The 14,529-nt window shown below is 39.2% G+C and overlaps 1 protein-coding gene across 1 annotated transcript; it reads right to left on the bottom strand.

Annotated features, from left to right (window-relative positions):
- Positions 1–7,974: 7,974 nt before the first annotated feature.
- Positions 7,975–11,735, bottom strand: LOC110228451. The gene is made up of 2 exons (XM_021026033.1): positions 11,286–11,735; positions 7,975–8,558 (listed from the first exon to the last, which is right to left on the bottom strand). The coding sequence occupies exons 1-2, from the start codon at positions 11,573–11,575 to the stop codon at positions 8,114–8,116; spliced, it is 735 nt and encodes a 244-aa protein (XP_020881692.1). The 5' UTR covers positions 11,576–11,735; the 3' UTR covers positions 7,975–8,113.
- Positions 11,736–14,529: the final 2,794 nt, after the last annotated feature.

The raw sequence follows: 14,529 nt of genomic DNA, 5'->3' as shown, positions 1-14,529 counted from the left end.
TTTCTTCTACTTCATGGCAAAACACGATGACAAGAATCAAACAATATTTCTATAACAACACAAGAACGAGACGAGTTATTGTTCATCCACATGTCATTTGGACCATCATTAACCCATATTCTAAATTATTGGATTCCTAAAACCTAACATATTTTTTATATATGTAACATTTAATTATATCGATGCGTGTGTAGTGAAAACATAATTTATAGTCTAGTATATTATATCTCGACTTGCATGATTAATGTATAGTTGCATTACTCTTGACCCATCTTACTTGTGTGGCACGGTACCAGCAGTTCATTTCATTCTCAAAAACACTTGTTGTCTTAAAAAATGTCCCAAAATTCAACAGTATCCGCCTATATCCAGCCATATAAAAAAATCAATCGAAAAAATTAGTATTTTATTACAATAGGACTGGATATAGACTCTTGAATTTTCGGATGTCGATGAATTTGAAAAAGTTAAGAGTTAAAGAATTGGAGAAATTATTAAAGTTTGTTAATATTTCTTGAAAACAAATTTTGTTAAAATGATTGCAAATTTTTGCACAAATTTTAACAAAACAAATGTCACTGTGTGGGGCGAAAAATAAATTATGCCCATTTTTGGAACCGGCCTAAGAAAAGTTCACATATGTGTGCCTTTTAATAAAGTGAAGGCCCGTTTGGCCTATAACGATGGATAAATGGGCGAAAAGAAGACTCCGGGAGGAGGGAGTAGTTAATTCAGCAGAACCTGCCTTTGCAAAACATTTTATGTAATGACTAACTTATTAAGGGAATGATCAAAGGTCAATTAAAACATAATCGGTTCTCTAACACAATCAAATGGTATTTTAGGATCAAATATGTAAAGCTAAGACAAAACTAAATATTAAATTTATGAGAATAACGAAAACAATAAATAAATGCAAGTAGTTGAAACTAATAGGCAAAAGGCATTGGGCAAAAGGAATTGTCCAAAAATTATGATAACAAATGCAGATAATTAAGTGAGAATGCGTTAAACTAACACCTTTTTTGAACTCAAATCACGAATGTAAAGCTAACTCGCTCTCACATCGTTAACTATATATGCACTAAATTTCCTAACCCTTACATTCTCGTTTGAATTTAGCAAATCAAGCAAGCATTAAAAAGTCCAGGTTTGATTTTTTCACAAAGTGTCTTAACTTCAAATCTCGTTGGCTAAATATCACTTTGATTACCTATTTTATGTTTATGTCAAAGTACGTGCCGAATAACTTTGTCTTATTAACATCAGTGATTTACATATATAGTGATTTTTATTAGGCTTTATATGACATAACCTTAACCCATATCTCAATACTTTATGCAACTCAATGACATTTTTGATGCCTTGATGAATTAACCTAAGATCACAATCTAGATGACCAATTATATTCAGCTTTAAGAACAACAATAGATGTAGAACCTTAAGATCAATTCCCAATCTAACAACCTCCTATCTTCAATCAATCATAAAAATACCTTTGAAAACCAATACAACCTAAAACCATTGTTTGGTTTAAAATCGAATAAAACACGATAAATCAAGGCATTATGATTGCTCGAGTAATTAACTCAATACACATTTTTTTTTTTTAAAACTCAATACACTTAACTGTTAGGTAGTATACTTGATGTCGATCCACAAGGACCAAAGATACTCTAAGAATTTTTAAGACTCGATCTTAGTTAAAACTAAAGAGGTTGTTTGTTTGGTTTTAAGAATTGAAAATAAAAATGTAAATAAAATAGATGATTTAACTTATGAATTAAGACATTGGACCATAGGGTATTTCAGAGATCAATAAATAATAGAAACATGATACAGGGAATTCAACAATAAAGTACCGTCCTTGAACATGAACACATTTAGACTAATCCTCTCTCAAGACAGTAATCACTAAATTTGTCTACTCAACTACTAAACTCTCGCTTGTAATTTCATAGTCATATTCACATTAGCAAACAAGTTTAATTAGTTCACAATGCGTTCAAATGTCAACTTTTGTTGGTTAGGAATACATTGTTCAATTCACATTGGTTCAGATATTATATCGAACAATTTTGATGCATATAAAAACCTAGAATCTAAAATAGGGTGATCAATCCTATTCTAACTTTAAGAGCATGTGAATCAAAGAACCTATAGATAAAGAACTCCAAACAACAATGAATCCAAATATCCATTGAATCTCCTACTTAGAACACTAAAACCCAATTAAGAGACTACTCACACATAGCAACAGAAACAAGACAAATAGATGTAGGAAAATATAATTCAATCGAATAGAAAAGAAATAGGGTATAAAAATCTTCTCCAAATTGTCAAGATGGTTGAATCTCTAATCCCCAAAGTGCTTACAGAAAGAAAACGTCAATAGAAAATTATGTTTTTGGGGTTTTTATACCCAAGTACAGAAAAAGGAAGATAAAATCCGGTTTAAGGAAAACGGTTCTGGTCGTCTGGGCTCGAATCGATCGATCCACCCATTGGTGTGAAATGGCTCGACGTGTGGGACTGGATTGATCGATCCCAAGCTACTAGTCTTTGACGGATAGAACGGGATCGATCCAAGTGATCGATCGATCCCCAACTACTGGATCTCTACTTCAACTTCTCACGAGTGTTTTTGGTCTAAATAAGCCTAATAATGCTCGAAAACATTCGCGTCCCACTCAAATACCTAAAACCTACAAAAGACTCAAGACGCAACCGAAAAAACGCAAAAAACGGACTACGACACGGCAAACGACTCAAAACGCGGATTAAACAAAGGACTTAAAACGTCAAAAACGGAACATATATATCAACTCCCACCGACTTAGATATTTGCTTGTTCTCAAGGAAAACATAAATCTTTATCAAGAGAAGAGGTTTGAAAACACGAGAACTCACATTTTCTTCGGAATCATGCTCTTATCAATTGCCTACAAACCACTATCACAAAACTCATCAAACCGTACTAGACTGTACTTCGCCATAACGGTAGCAACAAAATTAAGTCCCGAGATCTAAAAGAACTTTCAGAATCAAATAACTTAACCTTTTAACATTTATTAGTAGTGGCGTGTATTCTCACAAAGGGGATATCAAACACGTTATGGGCTAGGTGAAAAGGCTATTATTTGGTGGCTCAAGTGTTTCGGGTTCTCAAACAATGTGGAACGGATGCATGACATTATGCGAAATTACAGTGAGACACAGACCAATTAGGAGGTACATAACTTCCCTTAAGGTCGGATCAAACTAACCAACACATTGTCCCAACCAATGCGTACCCTTGATGCTTATCAATATAACTAATAATAACTCGTCATTTCCGGTTCCATTCATTCTCCTTTCCCGTTTCTTCTTTGTATTTACGTTTTTTTTTTAGGGAATGACGGGGAATGGAATTGGTGTCTCACAAAATCTACATCAAGAGAAAAGGCCAACAATAACAGCATGTACCCATGAATACAACCTCTAAACCATAATGGCTCATGAAACGTAACTAAAGAGTCGCTAAACACATAATAACCACTAATTAGCGACTAATAAACGTTGTCGCCGAACACTGCGTCGCTAAAATAAATTGTAGCCTAATAGTCGCTAAATAGCGACTATTCTGCGACAACTATTTGAAGTCGCCCATACGTCGCGTATGAGTCGCTAAATTGGCGACTGTTATGCTACTAATATGTCACTATTTGGCGACTGGTTTGGCGACTAATAGGTGACTGCGGAATCGACAAAAAGACACTACAAGGCGACTGTTTATGAATGTTTTAGTGACTGAATTGCTATCGTTTTGCGACTTATTGGAGGTTTATTTATCGATTTTGCCTGCTTATTTTGATTCCAATTACGTTTGCATTTACTAATTAAAACCAAACATACAAAACATACAAGTTCTTAATAAACATAAAAACATACAAGTTCACAAGACCAAAAGTACAAGTCCAAAATATCAAGTTCACAAGACATAAATACAAACATACTTGTACCATAATTACAAGACCAAAAGATCAAGTTCAAGTTTTTGAGTTAAGAGGAGAGAAAGCTAAGTAGCAGGAGTAGTACCATCAGCATTAGCAGCATGAGTTGGATTTGGTTGGACTTCTGAATGATCATCCGCAGCAGGAGTTGATTGGGAATTGAGGAAGGCCAGGAAATTAGGGTCAGTTTCACTCAGGTACTTCTTCACCATCGACAAATGCTTGATCTCAGCTGCTTGTGATGCTCCGACACGCAATGCCTCTGCTTCACGTGCTGCTTGTAGAGCTGCTTGTTCCTCTATCTTGCGGTTAGCATCCTCAAGCTGTGACTGCAGGGTTGTGAAAGAAGAGCTGCTTCCTGCGTACTTGCGCTTCCCGTTGATGTAAACCCCTAAGCTGCCAATTCCAAAGTAATCCCCTCTATCATTTGTGACAGTAGACTGCAAAACAAAGTAAAAACATTAGTGCTTAACAGATAAAAGTAGACTACAGAGCAAAAGACAAGACTACTACCTGAAGAAATATCTCATCATCCTCCTCATGAGACAGCTCAGACTGACGCGAATTACCATCAGACTGTTCATCATTCTCTTGCAGGGCAGCCAACTTAGCTGCCTTGTTCTTGAGATATGCCTGATGGATTTCCTGCGCCTTCCTATCCACAAATGTCCCATCCTTCTTGGTATGAGTTCTGATGAACACTTCTCCAATAGTAGGAGGTCTTCCCAATTCAACTTCCTGAAATATAGTAACAGAGATGTCAGCAAGTAATAAACAAAACAAGTATTTAAAACAGACATGTAACTTACCATCTCTTGCTCCACTTGTAAAAAGGACTTTGGACTAGAAACATGCTTGTGAGGACCAAGACCATTACGGTCAGACATCCTAGCTGCTGATGTGGTTGAACTCTTGGCTTGGGCTTCTTCAGTATCCCAATACTTACACATCTCTCTCCACAGAGTTCTCTCAATCCAATACGGCCTCACTCTTGGGCTTTTTGACCCTTCCTTACTAACCATGTCTTTCATACGCAGTGCAATGATCTTGTAGAACTTGGCTTCAACCACACCTATCACTGAGGGATGCCAGGTGTGTGTTTTCTACCAAAACAAGAGGACAGTGAAGCAGATGTTAGTTATCAAAATACAATATGAAAATACAGTAGTAGAAGAGGGATATAAGCTTACAGCGAATTCAAGAAAGTATCTTCTCTTCTTCCAGTTGGCACACAACTCCAATTGTAGTATGGTCCATCAAACTTGTTAGTAAAACACTTGGTGACCTTCCGGGTCAGCTTACCCTTATCCTTACCAAACCTTCAATCACATAAACAAAACAGTTAGCTATACACAAGAATACAAACAGAAGAATACAACACAAGAATACAAACTATACCTAAACAAACTTACAATCTATACACAAGAATATAAACAGACCTAAACCTCTTCACAAACTATACCTAAACAGAACCATACCTAAACCCTAAACAAGAACCAGAACCATACCTAAACCCTAAACAAGAACCAGAACCATACCTAAACCCTAAACAAGAACCAGAACCTATACACAAATAGACCTAAACCATACCTAAACTTATACACAAACCATACCTTAACACAAACAGACCTAAACCATACCTAATCCTATACACAATTCTAGACAATCCTATACACAATTCTATACAAACAATCCTATAAACATTCAGAATCCTTACCATGTCGTCCAAATCTCTAAAGTCGGAGAGATGAGAGTAGTATAGAGCTCACGGCCTGGGATGAGAAGCGTATCATGTAAAGTCGCGAGGACATCTTCTGGGAGTGTTGAATCCCTCAAACCTTCATCCTCCGATGCAGTTTCATCATCAGCTTCTTCATCTGATGCAGCTTCTTCTTCTTCAACGTTCTGAGCTTGAGAACTGTGACCAGACAGAGAGGCTCTTGGTGGTCGTTGTTGATTAACCACTGGAGAAGGAACCGGCGCTGGAGGCTGAACTGGAGCTGGAGACTGAGAGGCACGGGGAGATCCGGATGCTTAACGATGAACAGAGGAGACAGATGCTCGAAACGGAGTCGTTCCAGAGCCCCGAGGAGATCCACCAGCTGCATGCTGAGATCCTTCGCCCGACTGGAAAAGCTGCAGCGGAGGTGGATAGTCTCTTAGACTCAGTTGCGGTGAAGGCTGGCGATTCGGCGGATGCTCAATCCCATGATTTGGATCTTCAGGGTTCACCGGCGTGAACTCATACTGCGACGGAAGGCTCCTTGGTCTTCGACTCGACACACCGGAAGATGTGGGTCGAGTAGGGACGACAGTGGGTCGCTTCACCGGAGACTTCGGTCCCCTCTTCCCTCTTCCTCTTCCACCGCGAACACGAGGAGCCATCGATTAGACCTAAAAGAAGTAGATTTGTAGAGAATCGGAAAGAAATTGCAGGGTTAGGGTTAGGGTTCGTCGAGAGAGAGAGAATTAGGGATCTAGGGTTAGAGAAATGCGGAATTAGGGTTTCCTCAGTTAGAAATAGGGAATTTATACTATGGGCCAACGCAGTAAATCTAATGGACCGAGACCAATTAAAAGGCCCAATTAGAAATTATAGTCGCTATAAAGTGGCTAATTAGTAGCCCAGTTTAGAGACTAAACATTCAGAAGCTACTTAGTCGCCTAATTTGGCGACTATACAACGACTATTCTTATCTGTCGCCAAATGCAGACGGATTAGCGACTAATGTTGTTTAGGCAACATTCAGTCGCCTAAATGTCGCAATTCAGTCCTCAAATTCAGCGACTAATTTATCAGTCGCTGAATAACATCGCTAATGACGTGTTTTCTTGTAGTCAATCTCATCACATATCAACAACCAGTAAACTACAACTCACTATCCTAACAGAAAGAAAGCTATGTCGGTCCGTGTACTCCATAGTTTTCGCACATGGATGCATATCATGATGATTATATAAGAATGCATGAAGTTTCAAACAATGGGTGGGGGAACAGGTGTGGTACTAGACCAAAAATGAGTCTAGCCATTCAGAGTTAGCAAAGAGTGATATAAATTATGCAAAGAAAACTCTGAATGTATGATCCATTACATGATTCTCAAACCCCTAAGTGAGATAAATTAAGTTCAAGTATATAAGATTAAGCTCAAATCATCCAAATTTCAAAGAGATAGAGACTACTATAGAGCGATCTAGTGATGAATTTTCTTGAACTTTCAAGTTATCCTCGAATAATGCTAAAATGATCCCAAAGCAATAATATCAAGCAAGGTGCAATTCCCTAAGAAAAGATCATGGTTCTCAAACAACATTTTGACTCAATAAAAGACACGATTTTTGAATCGATAAAACATACTCAATGACTCAAAAGAAAGATATCAAAATAACTCAAAGAAACATCAAAAATGCAAACTAGATTAGTAGACAAGTGACAGCCTCCCTCTGACTTGCTTCACACTGACTCGGTGTGAAACAGTTCAAAGGAAAGGTGCCACACAAACGCAAGCAAATCAAAATAAAGAGAAATATAAATGGTATATAACAAGGGAAAAGGGTGAGTTACTATGGTACTCAACGGTGGTGGGTGGGGTTCTCAGTGGAGATCTGCTGATCGCTAGACTGTCTCCTGCTTCTGCCTAGGCGTGGGCCTAGAGAATGCTCGGGTGAAGGTTGTGTGGTCGTAGCTCCACTATGTTCAGCAACAGGGACTAACCTCTCAACAAGTCGATCCTAAGTAGCCTTGGACCGTTTCTCCCGATCTCCATCATCTGAACCTTCTCCGCGAGTACATATACAGGGCTTGATTCGAGATATGGCTCTCCACATTTTGTGCATCATAGTGTTGTTCTTCTTCGTCGATGTTATCATCCATGCTATCTGTCGGGAGATATCATCACCTGCTGGTGGAGGTGAAAGGCGGAAGTGTGTTGGATCCTTAGGGAGCAACTGATATGGTTGGGCATACTCGGCAGGTGCGTAATCATCTGAATCCTCCTGAATCTCATCGTCCTACATAACATGCTCATCTGCAGTCGGAGCATCTGTGAACCTGCGTTGTCTAACGACGCTCGCTGAAGGGTCAGGAACCAGGTACTGCTCATCAGGGTTGAACTCCAAGTTCAAATGAGAAACAAGAGAAGTGATATGTTAGTTGGGTAGCATGCAGAAGTAAGTGAAACCGTCTCGTCCAAGAATGTGTATACATCACCTACCTTGAGGCAATGGGTATGTATCAGGTATGCGATGTCCATAAACTCTTGTGTAAGGTCAGTTTTAACTATGGAGAGGTCTAACCTGCAGCCGATGAAGAGGGGAGTAAGTGCGGTACCAACGTAAAGGCCTCGCGAGGCTGATGTGGGAGCAGTGGTCTTCATCTTGACTAATACGTCACACAAAACTGCAACTACATTAGCATCGGGTGCTGGGAGATCAGTATAGTCGTCTAACATATGCTGGACGTTATAGAACATCATTGGCAACTTAGTCTTTGTCACTGTTGCTATCACTGGTGTGAAGTACAAAGTACTACTGATGATCTTTGCTAAATATCGCACAACCGGATTCCTGATGTGTGTAATATTCGCCTTACGCGACTCGTATGGTCATGTAGCAATCTTGTTCCCAAAGGCATCAATAACCGCAGAAGGAAATTTTGGGAACGCAACAAATTCTCCCTTGGTGAATGATGCGTGTTTTATTTCGCCTCAAAGTTTTTCCTTAGAGACTACACGGAATACTACAAGTGCACAGTTAATCGGATGTAGTATTTAAGGATCGATCCCACAGAGACTTATAAGTACGGTACAAATTTAATAGAAAAGAATATGTCTAAAACAAATTAAAAGAGGGGTTTGGTTTTCTGGTTTTATAACTAACGAAATAAGAAAATAAAAGCAAGCAAACGATTAGGGTTATCAATAAACGAGAAGTTGGGCTTCAGGGATTTCTCAGGGTATCACGGATCGGGTTATTCTAGGGTCTTAAACAAAGGTAAACCTATGCTTTTTAAACAGTTCATGAACTACAAAACAGTTATGTAAAACCATTTGGCTTATGACCAAACAATTATCTAAGTCTAACAACTCCGTTACTAAACTAACGCATGCAAAGACGAGATTAAACCAGCATGATTAACGAGTTCGATTATAGTTTGTAAAGCCCTATAACTAAGTGGTGTGTGCTTGTTATAACACGATACTTACATCTAGGCTAGTGAACGCGGGTTTATACACTTATGATGCATAAAACCACCACCTAAGATCAATTGCAAGTTAGCGATTCAAGCAATATGCATTAAGAACAAATCTAGAACGAAGGACAAAAATTACCTAAATATAGATCTAAGAAACCCTAGAAAACAGATCCATGAATCCCCTTTGAAACCCTTATACCCAACGAATAAACTACTCACACATACTTAAAGAACACAACATAACATGAATAAGAGATTGCATGAAAGAGTATAAGTATAGAAAAAGGGTTTAGAAATCTTCTCTGGAAATACAGAGTTGAGGATTCTTCTTCCTCAAACAAGTAGAGAACATAGATAAGAGATGAAGAGAAAGGTTGGGGTCGAAGACACACCCTAATTAGGGTTCACAACTTGTATTTATAGGCCTCGAGAAGTAACAAGTTGATTTAGAGATTTCTCGGCAAAACTACGTAGTTTCATTAAGTGCAGGGATGAGGTGGCTAAGCTCAGTCATGAGGGTCTGTGACTGTGCTCACCAAGAGGCTCCAGACCGGTCACGTGGGGTTGTGACCGGTCCCAACAAGGGCTTCACCACCGGTCACACTCCTTGTGATCGGTCTTGGACAGGCCGATTTCAATCGGCTGTAACTTATGTTTGGCAGCTGGGATTGAGTTGATTCTTCTTCCATAGTAATTTTGACTCTTCCAGCTTTCCATAGAGTCTAAGATCTCTAAATTTCCTTCAAGGGAAGGCCTCCAATGGACGCCTAACTTCTGGAGATTCAAATTTGTCTTGAAACGGGTTTTGCTCGTCTTTTGGTGTATTTTGCTTAGAAACTTGATATATCACGGATTTTACCGGTTTTAACCATGATTTATGAGTCAGTTTTCGAGTCTTTTTGTTATTTCTAGAGTCTTTTTGAGTCTTTTCAGGTTTTTATACGTTCGGGACCAATTTGGGGATTATGGATCATTCTGGAGCAAAACCGAGAAGTTATGCTGCGCGAGCAATCCGGAGACAAAAATACGTGCAAGTGTCGATCGACACCACTCCTGGTGTCGGTCGACACCAAGATCTGACGGCAATTCAATTTCGCGAGTGTTTGAAGTTATGAAGATTTGCAGAATCGTCCCAGAAGTTTTCCCTATTTACAAAGAAGTCCCTGCACGTTTTTAAGAACATATATATAGATTTTTAAGGTCATTGTTTAGACCTAACCTTTATTTTACTTTGTTCTTGGGAGCTTGAACCCTTTGGGAGATAATTGGAGAGAGCTCCTCCAGAGAAGATTTCTTAAACTCTTTTACTTCTTCTCTTGATTTCTTAATGCTTTCTATTCATAACATGTTGTTTGTTTCATTCTCCATGTCTGAGTAGTTTGCTTGTTAGGTTTAGGGATTCTCATTGGAGATTTAGATGAACTAGTAAATCGATTACCTGTTAGGATTAATCCATAAAGTTCTTCATCTAGGTTGTTCTTAATGCTAGTTCTAGCTTGATCACCTAGAATTTGATCATAGGATATAGGTATTTGATCCGAGAGGGCACTTGTTACTGGAACTACCTTAGATGAGCCTGGTTTATAGGTGTGTAATAAGAATCGGCCTATATACTAAGGTGAACATATCAAACCTGAATTTAATGCTAGTCTAGATCTAGGAATTCGCATCGAGAGGTGGAATTACTGATATTAGATTAGTTAGTTAGCGCATCGAGAGGTGGTTAGCTATTCATTAGTGTTTTGAGTTCTAGAACGGTTCGTTAAATAATCCTAATTAATTTGCTAGATTTACTATTAGTTTATTTCTTGAGAAATCTCTAAGCCTAACGTTTTCCTCATCTGTTTTAAAACCCGAATTTAATTGCTTTCTTTTATTTTAAATATTTATATTTTCTGTTTAGCTTAATTCGAAACTTGTTAGTCTATTGTGTGAACACAAGAGCTATGTGGAATTCGACCCTAAAGTGCTACACACGATCTCTTATTTGAGAGAGTAGTCTTAGGCCTTAATTTGACTCATATTAAAACTCCTAAAACCTTATTGACTCCATAAATACTTGAATATCTCCTCTTTGGCCTTGAAACCACACCAAACACTTCCTAAAACATAAGAAAACAATAACAAATATGGACGAAAATCCCATGTTATTAGTGAATCCATATATGTCGCAGATCTCGAACAAGGTTTTGTTGTAGTGCTTTTTATCGAGGAATAATGTGAGTGTCCCTTCACTCACTTTTGGCTGCTTCGGATTCTTGTATGTGAGGCGACAGGTAGCTATGTACTCTCTCACAAGCTTAGGGTACACGTGATGCTCCAATCTCCACAATCTCCCCATGCCAAGCGTCTTCAACATAGTTGCAACATCATCAATAAATCCAAGCATAGTAAGCGTGTTCTGGCAAGCAACTCGTGTTGGCAAGACGTGAATTGGGTGTCATATTTATCCCATACACCCGTGACAGGATGTTTGTTAGGATCTTCTTGCGGTGCAGCTTTGGAAGTACTCGTGCGTTGCTTAAAAGTTCTTGCAGCGTCGTTCGTTCATCCCATACTTTTCAAAAAATACAAATTGAGTGGAGTCAAAAAATCCCTCGAAAACAAATTAAAGAGCTTAATCATTATATTCTAGTTGTTAAAACTAAACAATAAATCATATTCATCAAGTTAAAAGCTCTAAAATTTGCTTTTCCTCAAAATTTAAGATCATGTCCGTTTTTCACCTTGAAGGAATTAGAGATTTTTCACCTTAAAAAACGGAACCTAAAAGAGGGATTTCGAACTCATACCTTTGCATATCGAGAAAACAAACACTAGATATGGAAAAAAGGAGGAAAAATCGAGTGGGATAGACACCAAAATTGTTGAAATCAACTAACACTTGAGAAAGTTAGGGATTTAAGAAAACTTGATGTTCTTGAGGCTACACGAAGAAGAAGAAGTGATGCTCGTGAATGGGAGAGAAAGGGCTCGATCCGTATTTTGTTCGTGGTCGATTCGGTTCCGTTCGGTTCGAATCAAGTTGTTTCGGTTTAATCCAATTTTCGGTTAAGAGAAAAACGAAGAAGGGATCGGTTTACCTGGGATCGATCGATCCGGCCTGGGATCCGGCCTACCTATGGAGTAGAGAACATCATTGTTTGGTATCTATTAATTTGGAAAATAACAATTTTCTGGTCCACAATGAGTTGGGACCTATAAGCGACAGTTTCACCATGAAATCCATTTCCTATTCCGGACACGAGTTTCCGGGTCCATATCCCCTTACTATTAAAAGGGAAGTACAAATTGAAAAATGGTCTAATTTGGCCTCAATTTCAATTTCAATTTTGGATTTTGTACATTGTTAATCAAAATCGTCAAGGGTAAATTAGGGATTATGTTTTTCATTAATCCAAGGTCCGTGCGTTTACAAATGGATCTTAAATGGATCCAAAATTTCTTAAACGAAAACCGAATAACAAATCGGTTTTGATCTTGAGCCGAAGACATATATTTGTCATTTGACCTAATCTATCGCCCCCTCCTCTCGATTGTCATCTCCCCATATCTCCTTTCCATAAGTTTTCTTCCTCTCTTGAGAATCTCTTTCTTCATGTTGGGGCGAGTTTGTGGCGGTGGTTGCGTAATCCACCGGATGTCGATAACACGAGAATCGATTTCAGGGTTCTTCTCTGATCATCATCACAATGTTAAGATGATAAACTCCGGCTCAAAAAATTGAGGTTATAATGAAGAATCAAAAGTTGTTTCAGAAGAGAGCATGAGATGACAATTCCGATGACGATGAAGAAAAACATGAAACGAAGAAATTAGAGGAGGTACTAGATTCATATTGTAGTAGTACCTAGATTCATATTGGTTTTTATTTGTAAAATGATAAGGCTCTCTACTCCAACGAGATAGCGCAGATGAGAGTTTTGGAGAAGACGATGTTCAACATAATTGTGGAAGTCGAAACTAACACAATCGAGATTTGTCTAGGGTTTAAATTTAGGGATACGATATATGTGAATTCTCAAAGAACAACAGAAAACAATTGTAACCAAAGATGGTGTTCTTGATCTTATTGATGAAAAGAGTAGTTTTGATCGTACAAGAGTTTGATCGTAAAAGAAAAAGGTGTTTGTGCTGTGAGAGCTTTGCGTAGTGTAAAGTCTAGAGCGATATTGCTTGTCCTTTGCTTGAGCCTTGAGTCTCTTTATATATAGGTGATAAACCGCCTCTCCAGCGATATTCCCGGAAGATTTCCATTTATCTTGAAGTCGGCTCAGAATATCGCGGATTAGGATAGTTTCCTTATTTTTCGGGGGTTTCCTGATTTGAGTTGATCTTTCGAGATTCTCCCCTATCATTTCCGGGTCTATCGGAAATGATCCTTTGGAAATGATACCTTACTTGGAAATGATACTTTGAAGGTGAATATTTACCAAGTCTTTGCCTCGGGTGATGATGAAGACTTCGCCTCGGAGAACTCGTGCAATCGGCTCGGGTACACAGGAAGGACTGGCTCGGGCACTCTAGAATGGTTTGTTTGAGTACCCCGAGGCGACGGGCTCGGGTGCTCCGAGGCGATTGGGCTCGGGCACCCCGAGGCGGTTGGGCTCGAGTACTTCCGAGGCGACTGGGCTCGGGTACCCCCGAGGCAATTGGGCTCGGGTGCTTGAGACGTCTTGTTCAGGTATCCCCGAGGCGAGGGGCTCGGGTCTACTAAATCGATTAGGTGGATAACCCGAGGTGGCTGATGCGATATCCCGAGGTGATCTCTGTAAAACTCCCGAGGTGTTCAAAGTCTGGCTCGGAGCCAAAGGATGGAATCCGACCCCAACAGTTAGCCCCCCAGCTCGTTAGTTTGGGGACCCAAGCGTGACGAGCTCTATGACAATTAGGCCGAGCCGTTTACTTTGGACAGTTCGGTCCCTTTAAAGTTTTTGGCGATTCGAATTCCTGTCGTTTCATCTTCTCTTGGCGTGTGACGGTTGGGATTCCTTCTCGAGAAGTGGAAAGGTCTTTTCGCTGATTCCCGAGATTCATGCGGATGCGAAGTATCCTACTCAATTCGTGCGTACCCGACGCGCCTTAGACACGGATACGATGTGTTTTATTTGGCTCGTTCGTACCCGACGCGCCCCAAATCTCTATAAATGTTAAGCCTCCGATTTATTTTTTCATTTCGCAATTGCAAAGGAAAATTTTCAAGGTTCGTTCTCTTCTCTCTGATCTTGAGTTCTTGCATTTTCTACTTTTTCCGTTAATACTTCCGTCATAGCGCCACCGTCATTAGATCTAGGTTGATTTCTCCGATCTGTCAAGCTTTGTTCCTCCGATCAACTTCTTCAA

The sequence above is a fragment of the Arabidopsis lyrata genome, assembly GCF_000004255.2.
Source record: "Arabidopsis lyrata subsp. lyrata unplaced genomic scaffold ARALYscaffold_5, whole genome shotgun sequence".
NCBI classification, from domain to species: domain Eukaryota; kingdom Viridiplantae; phylum Streptophyta; class Magnoliopsida; order Brassicales; family Brassicaceae; genus Arabidopsis; species Arabidopsis lyrata.
Note: the sequence above shows the minus strand (reverse complement) of the source record. Positions and strands in the feature narration are given on the sequence as shown.

Excerpts from the sequence above, each read along its gene's own strand:
- LOC110228451 (XM_021026033.1), bottom strand. The coding sequence starts at position 11,575 with ATGCTTGGATTTATTGATGATGTTGCAACTATGTTGAAGACGCTTGGC. Across the intron at positions 8,559-11,285 it reads GTTTTCTTATGTTTTAGGAA|GAATCCGGTTGTGCGATATT; the intron begins GTGTTTGGTGTG and ends TACACACATCAG.